The 22,525-nt window shown below is 39.2% G+C and overlaps 1 protein-coding gene across 2 annotated transcripts in view; it reads right to left on the bottom strand.

Moving 5' to 3' along the window:
* Positions 1-6,860: 6,860 nt before the first annotated feature.
* Positions 6,861-22,525, bottom strand: part of MACROD2 (mono-ADP ribosylhydrolase 2) — a 2,314,515-nt gene continuing 2,298,850 nt past the window's right edge. For both annotated transcript variants that reach the window (XM_070800713.1, XM_070800712.1), the window contains 2 exons: positions 21,518-21,584; positions 6,861-10,549 (listed from right to left, as the gene is read on the bottom strand). In XM_070800713.1, the coding sequence (XP_070656814.1) occupies positions 21,523-21,584 (62 nt within the window). In that variant the 3' untranslated portion in view covers positions 6,861-10,549; positions 21,518-21,522. The remainder of the gene's footprint in view (positions 10,550-21,517; positions 21,585-22,525) is intronic.

The following is a 22,525-nucleotide window of genomic DNA, read 5'->3' as shown; positions in this document are numbered from 1 at the left end:
TTAAGGTAATAACGACAAGTCATTTTTCACACTATTTTTTAGTGCCGGTGTTTGTACGACCCTCAAGGTCACTGAGGGTTGTACCAAATAGAAATTCTCATTTTCTAATTGCTACCAGCATAGCTTTGCAAACTAACTTGGTGATAAGTATTGAGTGTTTCTGAATCCCTGCAGTCGTCTTCCGGAATGTACCCTGATGAAGATAACAGTTTGTGACCAATAGTGTTCATTACAGTTGCATTTAGAATAGGAAAAACCATCAGGTGTCATAGAATAGGGAAATGATCATATAAACTCAGGCAAAAAGATGAAGTGATATTAGATGACTGGAAAATCCTTGCTTGACAAGAATGTGCTTGTGACACAACCAAATGAAAAACAGGGTAAACCGTATGATTCCACTATGAAAATACTATGAAATTAAAGAAAATTGAGAGTACTCCCTGGGATCACTCCTAGGCTTTTGATACTTTGTATGAACTATTGTAAAAATCCATTTACTGTGGCTGTGCTTCTCTCTAGTTGGGGCTGCCTTGTGTGGGCTGCAGGAGTTGCAGCACCAGGGCTCAGTCAATTGTGGTTCCTGGCCCCAGAGCACAGGCTCCGTAGTTGCTTTGCGGCATGTGGGATCTTCCTGGACCAGCGACTGAACTGGTGTTTCCTGCATTGGCAGGCAGATTCTTTACCACTGAACCACCAGGGAAGCCCTACACATACTATTTTGATGAATAGACACACAGACATAGATAGTTAGCTTGGAGGCTTTTTGATATCTTTTCTCATATGTGCTATGAATTTCTTTTATGTGGGTTTTCTGCTTCATGTTGCATTTTTACTGAAAAAAAAAAATCTGTTATCATTAGGTTATTATTGGTTATATAGTTAGTATAAATTTTAATTGTACTTAAATTTCCTGTGTTGCTATTCTTTTGAAATTATTTATGATAGTTGCTGAAAATTTATGTAGTTTATTGGTTCTTCAAAGAACCAATAGATTTATTTTAACATTTTGCTTGTGTATATTCCTCACTTTCTTTGGATCATTTTCTAAAATCTAAATTTGAATGCTTTGGTTTTCTCTCTCTCTCTTTTTTTTTTTTTTTTTACTATTTTAAATGATTAGAACACTTCAGACTGAATTTTCCCTAAGTATAGTTTTTAGTTTTATCCTACATTTTGTATATTTAGTGTTCGTTTTTATATTTTAAACAGTCCATCATTTTATTCTTGATATCCTCTGTGGCAAAGTATTTAGGAAACTGCTTTTTTTTTTTTTTAGCAAGTCTAAAAAATTTTTTTAAATTTTCTATTGGCATATACTTGATTAACAACGTTGTGCTAGTTTCAGGTATATAGCAAAGTGATTCAGTTATACAAATATCTATTCTTTTTCAAATTCTTTTCCCAATTAGGTTATTACAGAGTATTAAGCAGAGTCCCCTGTGCTATACAATAGGTCCTTATTGGTTATCTGTTTTAACTATACCAGTGTGTACATGTCAATCCCAAACTACCAATCTATTTCTCCTGCTTTCCCCCTGGTAATCATCAGTTCACTCTCTAGTATCTGAGTCTTTCTGTTTTAAATAAGTTCATTTGCATCATTTTTTAAGATTCCACATACAAGTGATATCATATATTTGTCTTTTTCTATCTGACTACTTAGCTTTAGTAATGATAATCTCCAGGTCCATCCATGTTACTGCAAATGGCATTATTTCATTCTTTCTTCTCAAATTTTTAAAATTTTATTTATTTTTAATTTAAATTTATTTATTTCAATTAGAGGCCAACCACTTTACATATTTCATTCTTTTTATGGCTGAGTAACATAATGAGAAATGCTGGGCTGGAAGAAGCACAAGCTGGAATCAACATTGCCAGTAGAAGTATCAATAACCTCAGATATGCAGATGACACCATCCTTATGGTAGAAAGTGAAGAGGAACTAAAAAGCCTCTTGATGAAAGTGAAAGTGGACAGTGAAAAAGTTGACTTAAAGCTCAACATTCAGAAACCTAAGATCATGGCATCTGGTCCCATCACTTCATGGGAAATAGATGGGGAAACAGTGGAAACACTGTCAGACTATTTTTTTGGGCTCCAAAATCACTGCAGATGGTGATTGCAGCCATGAAATTAAAAGACGCTTACTCCTTGGAAGGAAAGTTATGACCAACCTAGATAGCATATTGAAAAGCAGAGACATTACTTTGCCAACAAAGGTCCATCTAGTCAAGGCTATGGTTTTTCCAGTGGTCATGTATGGATGTGAGAGTTGGATTGTGAAGAAAGCTGAGTGCTGAAGAATTGATGCTTTTGAACTGTGATGTTGAAGACTCTTGAGAGTCCCTTGGACTTCAAGGAGATACAACCAGTCCATTCTAAAGGAAATCAGTCCTCTGTGTTCTTTGGAAGGACTGATGCTAAAGCTGAAACTCCAATACTTTGGCCACCTCATGTGAAGAGTTGACTCACTGGAAAAGACTCGGATGCTGGGAGGGATTGGGGGCAAGAGGAGAAGGGGACTGCAGAAGATGAGATGGATGGATGGCATCACTGACTCGATGCACATGAGTTTGGGTGAACTCTGGGAGTTGGTGATGGACAGGAGGCCTGGCGGGCTGCAATTCATGGGTTCACAAAGAGTCAGACCCGACTGAAAGACTGAACTGACTGAATACTCCATTGTATGTGTATACATCTCCTTTACTCATTAATCTGTTGATGGACACTTAGGTTGCTTCCACATCCTGGCTATTGTAATTAGTGCTACAATGAACACTGGAGGGCGTGTATCCTTTTGAACCATGTTTCTCTCTGGATATATGCCCAGGAGTGGGATTCCTGAATCATACAGTAGTTCTATTTTTAGTGTGTCAAGGAATCTCCATGCTGTTCTTAGTAGTGGCTGTACCAATCCATGTTCCCACCAGCAGTGAAGAGGGCTCCCTTTCCTGACATGCTGCAGCCCATGGGGTGCAGAGAGTCGGGCACGACTTAGTAACTAAACAAGAACAATTTCTGCCTACGTTTTGCTCTAAGAATTTTATAGTATCTGGTCTTACATTTAGGTCTTTACTCCATTTTGAGTTTATTTTTGTGTGTGGTGTCAAAAAGTGTTCTAATTTCATTTGTTATGGATTTCTGTCCAGTTTTTCTGGCACCATTTATTGAAGAAAATGTCTTTTCTCCATTGTATAGTCTTCTTTCCTCTTGGATTAATCGACCACATGTGTGTGGGTTTGCTTCTGGACTTTGCATGGTGTTCCATCGATCTATATTTCTGTTTTTGTGCCAGTACCACACCGTTTTGAAGATGGTAGCATTGTAGTATGGTCTAAAGCGAGGGAGCCTGATTCTTCCAGCTGTTTTTCTATTTCAAGATTGTTTTGGCTATTCAGGGTCTTTTGTGCTTCTATGAATAAGATTGCTTGTTCTAATTCTGTGAAAAAATGCCATTGGTAATTTGTAATTTGACAGGGATTTCACTGAATCTGTAGAATGCCTTGAGTAGTATAGTCATTTTGACAATATTGACTCTTCCAGCAGAAGAACATGATATATCTTTGCATCTGTTTGTATCATCTTCAATTTCTTTCATCAGCATCTTATAGTTTTCACAGTTCAGGTCTCTTGCCACCTTAGGGAGGTTTATTCCTAGGTATTTTATTCTTTTTGATGCAATGGTAAGTGGGATTGTTTCTAATCTTCTATTGTTAGTGTATAGGAATGCAAGAAATTTCTGTGTATTATTTTTGTATCCTGAAACTTTAATGAATTCATTGATGAGCTCTAGTAGTTTTCTCGTAGCATCTTCAGGATTTTCTATGTATAGAATCATGTTATCTGTTTTCAGCAAGTCTTAAAAATCAGGAAACTGCATTTAAGATGTTTTATCATAGTTAAAACTCAGGGTTTTTTTTGCTAGTTTTATTGCATAGTGATAAGAAGAAAGGCCTTTATCTACATGGGTAGGGCACAATAATTTTGGTATCAAGAAGTGGCTTCAGTAAGGCATTTAAACCTAGGATCTCACTAAATATTTATCCCTAAATTAGTATTTTAAACTGAAAAAAACTGAGATACCTTTTATTGACCAATTAAATTCTTTTCCCATGATCGCCTCTAACCAATTGGATAGAAGCAAGCTCTTATTTTTGGTGTGTGTGTGTGGGAGAAAGTTGCATTATATTGCCCACCTGAATTGAGACATATGAATGTTTGTTTCTTGCATGTAAACAAACAATTACAAATAATTCTAACTGTTCTGATGTAGCAAATGTGGCATTCAGTAGGTAAGGACATTGGGAAAGGGGATTCCTTTGATATAAGGTAGTTGGGGAAGGCACCTCTAGGAAGTGACATTACAGCTGAGATCTCAAGGATGAACATGAATTTAGCCAGTTCTGGGAATGGACAGAAGGTAATTGTATTGCCAGTTTTGGGAGCCAGCTTGACAGATGAGACTGGAAAGGCAGATCATGCCACTTCTTGGACTTTTTATTTAAATGCTTTAAATGGCAGACATATCAGTTAGAACAGACTAGGGTAGGCTTGGGTGATATGGTGCCCAGATCTCAAAACACAGATTTCCTTCTTACTCCTGTCACCTTCTCAGTGTAACTTGGCTGAAACTCAACTTCACATCTTCTTCACTCCAGTTCTAGGCTGACAGAGCAGCCTGTCTGAGAAGTTGCTGGTCATTATGGTAGAAGGAAAAAACGAATGTGAGTCTTCAAGCTTCTGCCTGAAGTGACAGATGCTACTTCTGCCCACACATCATTGGCCGGAGCAAGTTATATAAAGTCCAGTTTCAGTGGGGCAAGGAAGAGTTCTCCTCCCCCAGTGAAGGGAAGTGCCTGTTGGTATAATTCTCTATCCCCTTCTAAATCTATATCCTTCTGTGCACCTTACCCAAGAAATAGGGCTACACTCCTTTCTGATTTAGTCACAGATCCACTCTCATTCTTACCAGAGAAACAGCAGCTTAAAAAGATTTATACCAAGTCTCAGTATTTTGTGTGCAAATGGCAAACTGCCCATTTCTCTACATTTTATAAAATAGTTTTCTCTCATCCTCATGGGTTAGGGGCAGAATTTAAGTCAACTTCAGTAGAAAGGATTTCGTATTTCCTACTCAAAGGTTTGTTGTTCCCTCACTAAGTTGTCTCCGACTCTTTGTGACCCCATGAATGAAGCATGCCAGGCTACCCTGTCCTTCACTATCTCCCAGAGTTTACTAAAATTCTTGTCCATTGAGTTGGTGATGCTATCTAATCATCTCATCCTTTGCCACCCTCTTCTCCTTTTGCCTTCAATCTTTCTTTCCCAGCATCAGAGTCTTTTCCAGTGAGTCCTCTCTTCACATCAGGAGGCCAAAGTATTAGAGCTTCTGCTTAAGCATCAGTCCTTCCAATGAATATTCAGGGTTGACTTTCTTTAGGATTGATAGGTTTGATCTTCCAGTCATGGAGTTGATGATCTGAGCCACGGTCAGCTCCAGGCCTTGTTTTTGCTGACTGTGTAGAGCTTCTCCATCTTCGACTGCAAAGAATATAATCAATCTGATTTTAGTAGAAAGGATTTCATATTTCCCACTCAAAGGTAAGGACTGTTTATTCATTTGGTGGAGAGTCTTGAGCTGGAGAAAGGGATATTTGCCTACAGTTTCAAATAGAATATAATGCAAATAATTTACCAAGTGCTTTTCCCAATGGCAAAGAGGAATATCTTGGCATTTTAATTCATGTTTAAATTTGGAAGTGAGTTCAGGGAATGCATTAGTATTTCTATCTTTCAAACCAAGGAATGGAGGTATTTGTTTCTCAAAGCCCCACACTGGGCCAGAATTCTGGCAAGAACAGTATAAATTAGTATCATTACCCTTTTAGTCCTGAGAACCACCAGCAAAGTTAAGCTGATGTTCAATGACATCTTTTAAAGGTAAAGGGGCAGAAGTGGGGAAGAAACATAAGTGATGGACAAAGAGATGAAAAATTGAATATAGACTAAAACAAACAAACAAACTGTATTTGGCCATGCTAGAATCATGTCAAATCATCTGTCTTCCACATTGAAGTATTTGTGTTGGGGTTGCCCACTGTGAGAGAAGACTGTCCTGCCTACAGTTTTCTTCTCATCAGACTCGTTTATTACTGAAAAAATGTCCCTTTGGTCCAGCAGATTAAAAAACCTGATTCTGCCTTAACTATTAAGCTTCTGACTTTGTTGGATAAAAGGACCAACCTTCTTTATTGCCTTCTAGAACAATACACTTGATAGCTCTTCCTCTGTAGGAGATAAAGGGAATTAAACTTGATGGAATACAGATTTCCATTTTCAAAAGAACTTTAAGTTTTTCCCACAGCGGTTTTTGTGGCTCCGTTGCCAGTCTCTGAACAATTTTGTAATTCAGTCATAATTCTGTCAACAGTAGGCTGAGGAGGATAGTGGCTACAGTTGTCACATAGCCAGGCTGGCTATGTGACATAAAAGATGCTCAAAAGATTTCCAGTAGTGGATGATGGGTTCTATAGGATGGACCAATGTTCATGGAACCACTGGCTTTATCTCAACAATGTCTATCTTCACCTCAGAGGCTGTTGCTAGGGTAATTAACTACTTAGCATTCAGAGAAAAATTATACATTAGGTTTTATGTCTGTTCAAACTTCTGTATAGTTTAATTTTGAAAACACAGCCACACCATTGATCAGTCTTAGTGGGGAAAGTTACAGTTGACTTGCAAGGGCAATTTTAAATACACATATTTGCAACCAGATATCTACTGTTAAATGAACATTTTTTGAGTCATTAACTGCTCACAGCTAAGGAACAAATTTCACAAAACACGGATAATTCCACCTTATCCTCTCAAACAAATTTTATTCATATTCTGCTCTAACAAATATAGCATGAAGGCAACAGTTGTTTAAGTTTCTTAGTGTATGGCACGGATGAAAAGAAACAAACATATTCAGAAGCAGTCCAGTACTGAAATGCTGGTTTAACAAAAGAGGCACGTATTATTCTATTTAGCAGTTTATACCAGATCTCAGAAGACTTTTTTTTTCCCTTGCAAGCAACAGACTACATTTATTTGCATTAAGTAAAAACATATCTTGATCAAGAAAATTACTTTTTTTCTGATTTTCCTTTATATCACAAATGTCAGGGTAAGGCAAATCCTTAATGAATCGTATGATAAAAACCCTATTCCCCAAGAAAATATATTGGACATATTCTGCTAACTTTGTTATTTTTCAAAGCAAAGCTGACATGCACCACATACAGAGAAATGTCATTTCAAATCGAGTGCATCAAGCAGAACTGTATTAATTCACAAAGAGGCTTTTCAGTGTTTCATAGAAAGATGTACAATTAGCTGCGATGACTAATAGGTGACCCAGTATCACAGACTGTGTTTCAGATGCCTCCTTTGTAAGCTTTTGTGAAGGAAGGCTTGTCCATCACTTGGGTAGTTACCAGCTAGAGGACAGACCCTTTGTCTCTCCTACAATGAGTACCTTTTTAAATAGAACTATTATGTGGAAAGCCCACCTCCATCCCCTGTATGCAAATAGGACTTAAATAAGGGGCTATTTGCCTCCCACTCTCCTTCCTATAAACCCTTGAGTCACCTAGCCTGGCTAGAGTGTGGTTGGAAACTGACTTCCAGAATTCACGTTCGGAGAATGAATCAGTCTGGCAAATTTTCCATTGCACGGTTTGTACAATGACAGCACCAGTGAGATAAAGGTTTCCTGTGTTGTGGGTATCTTCTATGTGGCCAAAGCTAGATTTTTAATGTTTTACTATTGAAATGAAAATCGCTTCATTGTTTGTTTTAAGCATAAAATCTTCTAGCCAAACAGCAACTCAAAAGCAGAATGAGGGAAAAAGTGAAAACACAATCTAATCATAAAGTGAAATGTAAACCAATTCGGGAGCAGGGTCGATGGTCTTTACTCCTGACTCAATTTCCTGGATGCAGAGCCCACTTTCTTTTTCTATAATTTTCAGGCAGAGAACTCCTTCCTCTCATTGATACCCACCCACATTGAAAACTGGATGAATGGCTGTCATTGACATCAAAAGGAACACCAGGACAGACATAATTCTGATCCCTACTGTTCCTGCCAGAGACATTAGATCTTTGTCCGTTAAAAAAAAAAAGATCCCCATCCTTCTTGCCTCCTCACATTGTTTTCCAATGTGACTCATTACTGAGCATGAGTAGCACGCACACTTGGGAGGCACAGGAAAATGTCCTCCTAGTAGATTGCACTTGTCAAGTACTGGGTTGGCCAAGAAGTGCATTCAGGTTTTCCTGTTACGTCATATGGAAAACCCGAATGAACATGGTTGGGCAACCCAACCCTTCACAAGAACGATGGCGACTGTCAACTAAGTCATACAGATGATGTGAAATATAGAAACTGTCTATATTCCCGTGGCATCATTTCCTGGATTAGTGTAAATGAGGCTTTTTCTTGGTTTTCTAGAAAGCAGTGTCTAATGGCAGTAAAGGATATATAAGTTTCGGTATCAAACTGTGGAATTATGGCAGAAGGGAGAACAGGTGTGTTCCAAAATCATGAAGTCACTTAAATGTCACTGCTTAGGTTGATGATCCTCAACAACAAGAGGATGTTAAAACATACTACATAGGTAGAAATACAACTTACTATTCCAGTAGACCAAATAAGCCATCAAATAGGGCAACAAATTCAGAAAAGCCAAAACAAAATTCATAGGAAGACGAGAAAGTGAAATTTTCTTTAGAGGAAGGAGCAAAACTGAAGAACTCCATGGAATATGTAGAAAGCAGAACCCCTGATTATTGTAGAAATGCTCCATGTGATCCATTCCTTTTCTCCCTCTACTAAGAAAAAAATACGCACTTCACTTACAATTCTGAAGCCCTCATAAGGAAGATGGGTTTAAGAAGAGAGAGGGAGAGAGGGGGACAAGTGGAGAAAGCCGCATCAGCATACATACACTATTGTGTGTAGACGGACAGCTGAAGGGAAGTACCGCACCGCGAGCTCAGTCCGGCCTTCTGTGATGATGCAGATGCTGGGATGGGGCAGGGGAGGGAGGCGCCAGAGGGAGCGGGTATATGTGTAATTACGGCTGGTTCCCGCTATTGTGCGGCAGAAACCAACACAACAGTGTAAAAAATTAAAAAGCAAAAACCAGGAAGGAAAAAAAAAAGATATGCAAGAAATAATGGAAGTTTCCACAGGGACGAGTAGACTGGTCTTAGAGCCGGGGAGGCAGGCTTCTTGCCTGCTCAGGGTTCTATCCTTGTTGGCTCTGGGACAATATTTGTGACAACCTCTGATGTCTTCCCGCACCCTTAATCCCTTGTGCCCACTGTACCAGGGACATCTTGGCTTATTAGTCCCGCTGCTTCCCTTCAATGTGTGCTGGGAGAGGGGACAGCCATCAAATTAGTCTTGAACTTGGCGTGAACAAAGCACACTATTTAAATGCAAACCAGGAAGCCAGAACTGCAAGCAAGGCCTCTAATTGCCTCCAAATTCAAACGAGAATCTGCTCTGTGGGTCATCAGTCCTTGGGTAAAAACAAGATGTTCTTTTATGAAAAGCAGATGTATAAAGATTTCAAGGAGAACTTTTTAAATTCTAAATGCAGCAGTCTCCCTCTCAACTAAAAGGCCCAGGAAAGTGCCCTTAGAATTGTGTCACAAGGAATTGCTTCTCCCTGAAGGAAAAACACAGTAAAGACTTCCTGAACCAGGTGAGCTCTGCTGAAAGTCAGTGTCGGACAAGAACGCACCTCCCGTCTTGTTACCAAGGAAGAGACCAGGGTCCGTCCGCCTTCCTTGTTATGCCTCCGTGGTCTGCTCCGGATTAAACCCTGCCTTCATATTCCTCCTTAGAGCCTCATGGAACAGCGTTGGACCTCGGGAACCCCTGAATACAAGCCCATTTGAAACCAATCCTCCTGACCTTTTCCCAAGTGATTTCTGAGGGTTTTGCCCATTTTCTGTCCTGCCTCCTTCCTCTATGGATTCTACTGATATAGGGTTTGATGTTTCCTCAAATGCAGCTTATCAGTCACCTTCCTTCTCTCTCCTTTTTTTTTTTTTTGGAAGAAACCACTGTACCAACCAGCTTTGTGAAATAACCGAGAAAGCAGACAGGGACCAGAACACACTTGTGCGTTACACGTGCCACTGCGACCCTGGGGCGGAGTCGGGAGAAGAAAAGACAGAAACGACAGGGATAGCGCCTGAAAGTTGCATTCACGTGGGTCCCCCACCAAATGAAAGAAAACTTTTTTTTTTCTTTTTCTTTTTTTTTTTTCTTTCTGTGGGTAAACAGAACAAAACGCAGCTGGAGAAATGAGAGCAAAGGATTCCCCGTCCTTCGGTGGGACGCGCCTCCCCCCACCCCCACCCGCCTGCACAGTGCACGTGCGCGCCAGCGTCTTCTCGCACCTCCCCAGGGCCAGGAGCCTGCACACTGAGGACTGTCATTTACTGCCACCTCGTTGTCCCTTTGCTTCATCGTGTGCCCCTGCCGAAGACAAGGAGAAGCCATTTGTTAAAGACGTCATCATAGGTTGAGCAAGCAGTATCTTTTAAATACAGCCATTTAAATGTTTTTCACTCTCCAAACGTGCCTAGAAAGATGTTTAATTATCAGAGAGCTTGGGGTATCTGAGCTGTTATTGGCAGCATGGCGTATCTTTAAAGACCATATAAATCATTGTTAATAGATGTATACAACATGGACAACTTGCTGATGGGGGAGATTAACTCAAGTCTTCAAAGTATTATTTGAGAAACTGAATCTTGAAGCCATGGGTCCTCTCTTCTTGGCCCTATCACGTGTTCCAGTTTCCAGGGCTCAACATAGAAACAGTAAAAATGTACATGATGCTGGTTTGCAAAAGACATGGATGGTCATCCCACTGCTTTGAGATCGTTCTTATTAAGTAGGCATCTGCTGTGTTCTCCACTTGTGAAAGGACTCTAAGATATCCTGCCTTAGAAGAACCTATAGGGAAATGCATAGATCACAAGTATACTGCAAAGTCTTTTGAAAAATGCATTTAACCTACACCACTACCAAGACATAAAACACTCCCATTGCCCCAGAAAGTTCTCACTTCAATTATGAACCCTACTCTTTTTAAAAAAATTTATTTCAATTGGAGACTAATTACAATATTGTGGTGGTTTTTGCCATACACTGACATGAATCAGCCACAGGTGTACATGTGTCCCCCATGAAGAACCCACCTCCAACCTCCCTCCCCATCCCATCCCTCAGGGTCATCCCAGTGCATCAGCTTTGAGTGCCCTGTTTCAGGCATCGAACTTGGACTGGTCATCTCTTTCACATATGGTAATATACATGTTTCAATGCTATTCTCTCAAACCATCCCACCCTTGCCTTCTCCCACAGAGTCCAAAACTCTGTTCCTTATATCTGTCTCTTTTGCTGTCTTGCATATAGGGTCGTCATTACTGTCCTTCTAAATTCCATATATATACATTAATATACTGTATTGGTGTTTTTCTTTCTGACTTACTTCACTCTGTATAATAGGCTCCTGTTTCATCCACCTCATTAGAACTGATTTAAATGTGATGGACCCTACTCTTGTTGGAACGAACAATTGATCTGATTTCTGTTACCATAAATTAATCTTGTCAAGGATGAATTGGAGATGATCTCTGAGCTAACTTTCTGTTCTAGTGTCCTATGAATCTTTAAAAAAAATACTCTTTGAGGTGTGTATGTGTATGGAAAAGCAGTATAGTGCTCATTGTAGATAATATTTAAAATACCCAAAAGTAGACAAGGAATCCTGCATGATCCTTCTATTGATAACTAACTTCTGTAATTAATGTTACACAGTATTTCCTTATATTATTTTTCTCTTTCTACCTATATATAAAACTATTAATTTTAATAATGAAAATTGCAAACATGAAGGAAATTAGACAATGGTAAGTATATCTAGAATATATTTACCATTCAGATTTAGTGTTAATATTTTTCAAATTTCCTTGCAATCTTTATTAAAAAAAATAAAACAGTATTGGTAAATTAAAATATTTACAGATAGTTTTAATTTATCTGTATATTATCTCTTACTTCCCAAGATTACTGAATCCTGATATTAGTGTGAATCCACAACATGCATGTTTTTATACTTTTACAGACATGTATATACAAATAGACACAATAGAAAGTGGGTAGTGTTATGTGGTATATTATAAAATAGACATAAATAATTATTCTTTTAACCATTCATTAATATTGTTACAAATTTGTAATCTATATATATTATGGTTTTCATTTGTGTTCACCATTCTCCTTGGCTTGCAATTGTTTCCTACACCATACTCTTCTCTGGGCTCAATTTTCTTTTTACTGTTATGCCTCCTTTGGTAGCTTTTAGAGAAAAGGTATGTGAGTAGCAAATCTTTCTTTTTTCTTGAAAATGACAAATGTCATTTTCTTAAATGATACTGAAACTAGTGAAGAACTCTATGTTGACCATTATTTTCATCCATGTTTTGAAGACTTAGAATTATTCCATTATCTTCTGACCTAAATTCTTGATCTTGGGAAATTGCTGTCCTTGCAATACCTATTTAGTTGTGGTTAACTCTTTCTCTTTGTGTTAATTTTTCCTCTCTCTTGGTGTTCTGCAGTGCATAAGTGTGAATTTATTTTGTTTTGTTTGTGCCAGATCTTAGTTGCGGCATGCAGGACCTTCCAATTTTGCTGTGGTGTGCGGTATCTTTTACTTGTGGCATGCGGGGTCTTTAGTTGCAGCATGCGAACTCATGGTTGCGGCATGTGGGAGGCCTGTGGGACCTAGTCCCTGACGGGGGATGGAACCTGGAGCCCCCTGCGTTGGGAGTGCAGAGTCTTAGCCGCTGGACCCCCAGGAAAGTCCGGTGAATTTATTTTAAACATGCCCTTCTTGTAACTTACGATTCTTCTTTTAACTCAAATTTTTTGACTTTCATCAATTCCGATAAATCCTTGGCAGTATCTTTCAAATACTATCAACATCTCCTTTTAGAGCTCTTGTTGAACAAAAAATATCTTAGTTATTCTGTTTCTATTCCTTATATCTACTCATGTGTCATTTATATTGCTATACATTTACTTGCTTTTTCCAAATTGTTAATTTTTCATAGTTTGCTGCTTTCTTACAGTTTTATGTCTACTTTTTATCTTTTGACATTTAAATGTATTTATTTTATGAAATCTTCCACATTACCCTCAAGTTCTTGTAGTGCTAATCATCCTGCAATTTTACCCATCAACTCTCATTCGTAATAGATCATTTCCTTGTGTGTTTTATAAACTCATCTTTGGAAATTTATTTCTTCAGGAGGAATTCTAAAGGATAGTTTTACATTACATTTCCATTTGCTAACTCTCCCAGGGGGTCACACTGGTCTATAATCAAGTATAAATTAATGTCTTGGTTTGTGTATTACTGTATGACTTTAGATGGCATAAATTTGTGCTTCAAACACATGGTCTGTATGTGACTTCTGCTTACCATGGGAGCCTTTTCTTTCCCCATGAAGCACCCTAGGCCAGCTCAAGTCTCCTTGTTAATATCTTGAGCTGGGAATCTCAGATATATTTATGTAGAGGTGTCAATTTCAGCTCCTTACCTTGAGTGGCCCAAGTCCAGGGGGCATTAAAACCCAAATTTATTGCCTTAGAGTCTGTATCTACACCAAAAACCAAACTGTAGTTCTGGGGACAGCTGCATCTTCAGCTCACCAGATTATTGCTTTGGCCTCAAATTCCTCTTCATTTTTGATAGCTTTCATGTTAACTTTGTATTTGTATTGAGAGGGTTTTTTTATTTTTTCCACCTTTTCAGTCACCTGTTGCTACAAAACAAGCCACGCCAAAACACAGTGGCCCCCAAACCCACAATTTATTATTCTAATGATTCTATAAGTTGGCGTGGGCTCAGGTGGGCACTTCATCTACTCTAGGTGGCATCCACTGGGGTCTGAACACCCAGAATGCCCTCTCACTTTCTAAAGTCTCTCTCCATGTGGCCGTCCCCATTCTGTACCACAGCTTGAGCTTCGTAGAGGGTGGCTGGATTCCAAGAGCAAGCATTCTGAGAGCATAAAAAGTTACCAGGTCTCGTAAAGCCCACGCTGGAAGCCACACTTGGCCTGCCATGTTTCTCCAGAAACAGAAGTTCAGGTTCCATAAGCATCTTTTGCTGTGGTGGCAGTTTAGTCGCTAAGTCATGTCCAACTTTCTTGTGATATCATGGACTGTAGCCCGCCAGTCTCCTCTGTCCATGGGATTCCCCAGGCAGGACCACTGGAGTGGGTTGCCAGTTCCTTCTCCAGGGGATCTTCCCGACCCAGAGGAGATGAACCCAGGTCTCCTGCATTGGCAGGTGGAGTCTTTACCACTGAGCCACCTGGTAAGCCTGTAAGCATATTTACATGCCCTCAAATACTTGTTGAGAAATTATTTTTACATTTGCACAGCACTCTATTGATTGATTGAACTGTTCCTCTGTTGTCATTTATGATATCCCTGATTTTTAAACACATTATACAGCACTAAATTTTCTTGTATTATGTCTTTGAACTCTAATTCTAATCCCATTTCACTGTATTTTGTTAATTTTCTTGGAGGTATGATGCACAGAACTAAAGGTTCTTCCTGTTGAACTACCAATAACCTCTACAAACCCAGCTATGTAAATGATGATGACGTTCCTTAGGTAATACTGTGTGCTGTGACAACTGTGTTCAGAAATGCACTATTTTTTTAGGGAACAGTACTGTGTCAAAGAATTTTGTTCTGGAGGTATCTGAACTTCCATGATCAACTGAGTGACCCTGTGCGAGTCATTTCTTCCTGGAGTTGAAGGACTGCTCTGAAGAGGTAAGGGGGAGGAGTCAGGATACATACTTTTGCAACAAAGTTAAACTAATTTTGAACTTTAAGTTTTGACAAGGTATTCACTTGGGTAAAGGTATGTTCAGTTCAGTTCAGTTGCTCAGTCGTGTCCGACTCTTTGAGAAAGGTATGTGGCTAGATTCATGTTTATGGCCAAGGGAAATATTTTGATATTAACCAAGGAAAACATACTTATTTTGGTATTTCATCTAGATATTGATCATATAGAAAAATAATAGTGTCTATAAGAAGAAAAAATCTAGACAAGAAGTCTGTAGTGTGTTGGCAGTGAAAGGGAAGAAGGTAAGGTGGTACTGAGGAACTTGCTTTTAAATTGTTCATGTTTACTCTCACTTCACTGCTTTTTAATGGAAACTTCTCTACCATATCATTTCTGCAGCTTAGGATAATTTTAAATACATGAATAAGGTTTAAAAAAAGAAGAAATGTTTGTAAGACCATGTTTGTATGAGTTTACATTTTTTATCAGTCCTATGCTGTATATGTATTGCACAAATACTATTATAATTTAGTTTTCAAGGAAGTTTAAAATCATGATGGGAAGACAGCTGCCTGCTTTCACATATTCTCAAACTTTAGTCTGCCACCATGCTGGAGCTTGAGTCTGGTGCAACTTGGATTTCTGGGAGAGTACAGAAGCCTATGGAGAAGATGCTGGGAGATGTGAATAAAAACTTTTGCCTGCCATATTCCACCATCCTGACACTGAGCCCTGAGGGGACTTATGATGGGAAAGAACAGGGCAAGTTCTTTCTGAATAGAAATAGATAAGGTGCATATCAAAGGAATAATTTCAATGAGCCCAGATTCTCGCATCTTCCCATATGTAGAAAAGTGCTAAATTCATTACCTTGAGATGTCTGGTTTTCCTTAATTAATGGCAATCTTTTGATGTTTCAACTACCTGGTTTTTGTTGCAAATATCCTGGCTCTTCCCTTGCCTCTTCAAAGCAACACCTCAGAGCTATCTGAGAGGTTGCCTCCTGGTCTTGAAGTCCTCAGAGAGTTCACTGAATAAAACATAATTTTCAACTTTAAGGTTGTGCTTTTTTTTTTTTTCCCCAGTTGACAGTTTTGGGAACCAAATGAAGAAGCCCAGAGCAGAGTTCCTCACCTAAACTCTACCAGGCGTCTTTTGGGCCAGAACACCTCCTTCGGGAGTCCAGATGATTTTGGTGAGTCACTCCTGGTTTTCAGATCTCCTATTATTGGTTAATGATGCTAAATTTTATGCAGTGGTCTTAAGCTCCTTTTTGGAGGAGTCAGTGGTCCTTGAAACTTAGTTTCAAGAAGAGGTACCTGGGGTTATCCTCAGCGAAGGCACTGGCAAGATTTTGTTCAGTTTAGACACTCAGGGGTTTTATTCTCAGTTGAAAGTCTGGGAAGATTTTGCTCAGTTGCAAGAACACTGAGTAGGGTTGGATTGCCTATGTTTTTCCTTGAATTGCCTATCATAATAGAATCTGTCAGAATAAACCCAAAATCTCATGAGAGTTTTCAGCTCTGAAGAAGGGGACATCTCTTGGCTGGCAATGGCTTTCTCAGGCAACTAATAAACTTACAGGAGTGGTGGAGGCAAAGACATCATGCCATGTAGCTGTCTCTATAGGAAAATCCATTCATTTTAATTAAAGCTTGCTCTGCTGGGGACATGAGCACCCATGGTAGTCTTATACCACCAGAGGGAAAACCTGAGACATGGTAAGAGGAGCTGAAACTACTCTGGAGCAAACCCTGGAGGAGTTAAGGTCACAAGCGGTACACTGGCCCATCACCTGATTCAAGCAACCGTTTGAATCTGCTCTTTGGAACTCAGGGAAGAGTCAAGAAGGCTGAAGGAAGCTTATTTCCTACAAACAAGAAAGGGACAGGGAAAGGATTTGTACCCAAAGGGCCCTACAAGGTCCTGCTTAGTTTCAAAACTGCTGGAAAGGGTCTCTCGGCCAAAATTCACTTCATAGCCTCCTTAATCAAGAACAAATGCCAATCTTAAAGTCTTTTCCATGACTGCTGCTAAGTCGCTTCAGTCGTGTCCGACTCTGTGCGACCCCATAGATGGCAGCCCACAAGGCTCCCGTCCCTGGGATTCTCCAGGCAAGAACACTGGAGTGGATTGCCATTTCCTTCTCCAGTGCATGAAAGTGAAAAGTGAAAGTGAAGTCGCCCAGTCATGTCCAACTCTTAGCGACCCCCTGAACTGCAGCCTACCAGGCTCCTCTGCCCATGGGATTTTTCCAGGCAAGAGTACTGGAGTGGGTTGCCAGTGCCTTCTCCACTTTTCCATGACTAGTGAAGCCTTATTCATCTGAGCATGCAACTTTAATGTATTTCAACTGTTATTTATAAAGTAGTAAGTGTACATTGTGAGAGTTGGACTGTGAAGAAAGCTGAGCACTGAAGAATTGATGCTTTTGAACTGTGGTGTTGGAGAAGACTCTCGAGAGTCCCTTGGGCTGCAAGGAGATCCAACCAGTCCATTCTAAAGAAGACTCTTGAGAGTCCCTTGGGCTGCAAGGAGATCCAACCAGTCCATTCTAAAGGAGATCAGTCCTGGGTGTTCTTTGGAAGGACTGATGCTAAAGCTGAAACTCCAGTACTTTGGCCACCTCATGCAAAGAGTGGACTCATTGGAAAAGACTGATGCTGGGAGGGATTGGGGGCAGGAGGAGAAGGGGACGACAGAGGATGAGATGGCTAGATGGCATCGCTGACTCGATGGACGTGAGTCTGGGTGAACTCTGGGAGTTGGTAATGGACAGGGAGGCCTGGCGTGCTGCGATTCATGGGTTTGCAAAGAGTCGGACACGACTGAGCAACTGAACTGAAATGTACATTGTAATATCTGATTCATAACTAAGTTTTTAAGCTGAAGCTATGAAAGCCCTAGTTTTCTCTCTGTACACATTGCACATATGAGACATCTCTACCTCTGGAAAATATTATCAAAATTAAACTTATAAAAGAGCTCTGTTTAGTTTAAAGTGCTTATGAACTAAATATTTCTAAATATGAAAAAGCAGGCTAGAATGAATTTTAGGTTCAAACAATCTAGAAAGTATTCAGTATTAAATTAACATCTGGCATCAAGCTTAAGATTGATGGTTTAATCAATAAAGACTTGTCTTTTATTTTACCTAGGTTTAATTCAGGTCAATACATTTATTTCTGTTACAGAGTTTGTCAACAATAAAAATTAACTTGGTATGATGAAATTCTTATAAATACACTATAAGGGAGACAAGATAAGCTTTGGGGGTAAACTCTTTAGAAATAATTATGCTTTAGGAATGTCTGCTTGAAAATAATCTCTCCATATGACTTGGTAAGTTGAAGAATTGTGCTAAATTAAGTTAAACAGTAGAAGCTTATTGAAGAGCTAGGTCATTCCCAAATAAGATACTGAAACATCCTCTTCCCTTTACAGAGAAGCTAAAGATATTTAGAACTATTCATATATATGTTTGTTGCCACACTGAGATATTTTTATAAGAAAGCACATGTTTTTAGAAATTATTATATTTGTTTGCCATGCCAAACAGAACACTAAGGTAGTTCATAATTGCTTACTTGGAAAGTAAGATGAGTGTTGTGAACAAAAGAAGGTACGAAAGATGGAATTGTGTTTTTTTAAGGGAAAAGAAAATAATTTTGTCCCAAAGTTGGTTCTTTCTAGATGGGGAAAAAATAGGGGACAAAATAATAAGCATACAGAAAGTTGGTGGAAAATAAGCCTGAGAAATGAGTTTTGTGCATGGTCAGGACTGGTTGAATTTAGATTGAATTTAGTAAGGTAGATGGATTTTGTTGTTAAAAGTAAGCTGGTGTAAGACTGGAGTTTCATTTTCTCTCTGTTAGGAGAATAAAGTTTTCTTGGAGTGTGGCATTGGTAACAGATTGTGTGAGTTTCTGTGCCTTTAAGTGATCTGTTTTTACTTTTGAAATCTTTTGTCAACTTTGGTTACGTGGTCACTGTGATCCTATTTGACCAAGTGTTTTAAAACTTTTTTTGTTATTTTTGACAAACTTCCTATCAAGTTTTATTTAACATCTCCAGCTAACTTTAAAAGGCATCTCAGAGAAGAATATCAGACTAATTAGGCTTATGGTATGTTAAATTACTTGAGAAACGTTGTCAACTGATTAGAGACGAACCTTAGGTTATATTTTGTGGATAAATGTCATTAATACAGATATCCTAAAATATATATGAATTCCTAAAAATCTGATATACACTGGTATAATATTGATCATAAATTCTAGTTTTTAATCTTAAAATCTCATATGTCACAGCAATATCCAAGTTTCTTGTCAATTGCATTATAATTTGATCTTTAACCAAGCCTTTTTAAGTCTTGCTACTTAAAGCCAATCGTTTTATTTTGATGCTTCTATAAAAATGAAGGTCTTCAAGAAAATTCATAGAAAGGCTTTTTGACAAATAGAAGTTTCTGATCACTTTTAGATCATATCACTGAGCTGGGTAAGAAGTTACAAAACTCTAATTGAAAACCTGAAGATTTCACCCAGATCATCAGGAATTAATTAACTGATAAATATAATTTGTGATATTATGACTTTTTGGGGAAATATACTCTTAATTTTTGTTTTCTTAAAAAAAAAAAACATGCTTTTATGCTATGGCCCTCAACAAGTTGACAAAGTACACTTCTGTAAACGAACATGAAACATCTTTTTCTCTCTACCTGATCCTTCTAGGATTTGGCTTCTCCAGTTAGATCTTCTGTGGACTTGATGATTTACTGCAACCAGATTACAACTATTTATACTAATCGTTGTTTTAATTTGTTCTCCTTTGTTTCCAAATGGTTTATGCTTTGTATCTATCTCTGCTGTACTATGGCTTTATTAATGTTACTAGCTGTATTGCCTATTGTCTAATTTGTAAGATTGCCCCTTGTATTACCCTGTGTGAAACCAGGTGTCCAACAAAATCAGTGATGGCTAAAAGTCTTGAGTTAGTCCACCATATACACATAACTCTACATAAAATGATTGTAATAGTGCAACTCTAGATATGGGAAGAAGCCACAGGGGAAAACATTTCCTGGATCATAATAGACTAGTAATGCAAGCAATCCAGAGAATTTTAATTATCATCAACAGGACCTAATCCAAAAAAAATAACACACTGAGTGACCTACCAACAGAATATCTGTCTCGTCTAGGAATGAGCCATTCCTAGCACTGTGCCACAAAATTGGTCATGAAATGTCTCCGAAGGCTGGTCAGATTTTGACCAAGGGGAAGCACTGTGAAGGAAAATGTTGCCTGCCAGACACTGTGACCCCCACAGTGAGCCCTCAGGATGGGGACAAACAGGCAGCCTCGTGCCAAGCCCTCAACCATTGTATCCTCCCCCAGCAGCGCAGCGAGGGGAAGGTGGGGAAGAACAGGACAGCGGCCCTAGACAGCTAGGTGCTTAGCAAAGGAGTGATTTTAATGAGCCCAGACTCTTGCATCTTCCCATATACAGAAAAGCACTAAATTCATTAATTCGAGGTATCTGGTTTTCCTTAATTATCAGTAATCTTTTGGTATTGTGGCTACCTGATCTTTGTTGCAAAACTCCTATAAATCCTGGTTGCTCCCTTACCTCTTTGGAGCAGCCCTTCAGAGCTACTCTGGGCTTGAAGTCCACACAGAGTCATTGAGTGAGACATAATTCTCAACTTTTGGGCTGTGTCTTTTTTCTTCAGTTGACAGAGGCAAGGACGTCAACACATCTGTGTGTAGCTCCAGGTAACACACAGTTCACTTATCCCATAGGATTTTTTCACAGCTAAGTATTTTAAGCCAGGAATCAGAATAGCAAACCTGGTTTCTTTCCTTTCATTCTTCTCACCAGCCCTCAGGTACAAAAATGGGTAACAGACCACTCAGTATTCTAGATACACTTTAGTCTTGGCTGAGTGATTTAGAATGTTGGTCTAGAAAATCTCCTAACCATCATCTGGTCCCATTTATTTTCCTGTGGTGTGTCCTGGGGCTCATTCAACTCAACAAACCTTTGTACGGATGTGAAGGTCCACAGGTAGTGGGGTAAGAGGACAAAACATAAGGCGGGCTTCTCTTAGCCCAAGCATGCTCAAATGCCTTTTATGTTCTCCAGGGCAAAGATTTAGCGTTATGCTTAAAAACAGATATACTAAACAACTCAGCAGGTAGCTTCTGGAAAAGCAATACTTCAGAATCAGCTTGGGGTTGCTGCAATAATTTGTTCACTCCAGGAAGCCAGGGTGTGAGCTAGATGGAAAAATTGTTTTCTTGTCAAAGCTCAGAAAACCAGGGTACTGCACAATCTGGAGATGCTGTAGCTTATCTTTTTCTTTTAAAGATGGTGAGCTTCTAGGGCTAATCCTAGCTCCTTATAATATGTTATTTGGCATAAAGATTTTAAAAGCTTAGCCTGAGCCGTGCTGTGGGACTTGATAGAACTGAGGGAAATCCAACATGCCTTTTACAAACAGTTCCTATGGCTGGCCCATTTAATCAATTGGAAATCTCACCACAGAGGCAACTTACCTTAGTTAATCTTCTTGCTGACTCTCTGTTGGGTCATTTACACTCTCAACCTGACAATTCATGTCAACTGTAACCAGAAGGGAAAACAAAAAGGTTAAATGTTTGTTAAACCCAAGTCTCTTAAATATATTACAATGGCCTGTGAATCGCTACATTTCTGACTTCCTATCTTATACCTGTTTTCAATTTGTTTTCATTCATTCATTCAAGATTTGGGGACCACTCTTGTAGATTTTTACTGGTCGGGGGATGGGGAGGGCAGAATTGCCTCTTTACTAAACTGTAGGAGCTGTTTTCATTTCATACCGGATTTGGGGGTTGACATTACACTCCTTAGGTAAATGCAAAGGCTTTAATAGATGTCTAAGAAAATAAAGGGAAAACAAAGCCAACCAGATCATCCATGCACAGAGAGGTAAGCGGCTCCCTCTGAAACAGCAATGCTAGTAGGCCTGCTGGGTTTGCCAGGTTCTCAATTTTGAAATTCAAAACCGACCCTGAAAACTTGCCAATGTGTGCAGTGGACACCATGAAACGGAAAAGCAAAACATCTAACCAGATCACACAGCAATGATAAAACATGTGCATTTACTTTGCTGTGTGTATTAGTCTATGTAAGTATTTGCATACAAATAGCACACATAATTAATGTCTTTGTCCAGAAGGAGCCCAGAACAGGCACAGCAGACACTCTGGAAATTTTCAAGGGTCAGTAGGTTTAATTAGATTGGTATTGCTAAAGCATCAAAGCCCATATTATATACTGAGAGACTTAATATACAGATGAACAATGGCCAGACCATATTTGGCAGTAGAATTCTGACTTCAAAACTCTGCAGCAAGCAGCTCAGAACTTGGTCAGTGACTGCCAGCTTCCCTGTGGTTTGCTCCATGCTCCCAACACAGGGCCAACCGGGGAAAACCAAATCTTCTCAAACCAACCAGCCACTTCTGGTTAACCCGTCTGGCTTCTTCTTGCAAACAACCTCCTGTCAAGGGTCTTTGAAA

Source organism: Bos indicus, chromosome 13 (genome assembly GCF_029378745.1).
Source record: "Bos indicus isolate NIAB-ARS_2022 breed Sahiwal x Tharparkar chromosome 13, NIAB-ARS_B.indTharparkar_mat_pri_1.0, whole genome shotgun sequence".
In the NCBI taxonomy this organism is placed as follows: Eukaryota; Metazoa; Chordata; class Mammalia; order Artiodactyla; family Bovidae; genus Bos; species Bos indicus.
This window is presented reverse-complemented; position numbering and strand designations above follow the sequence as displayed.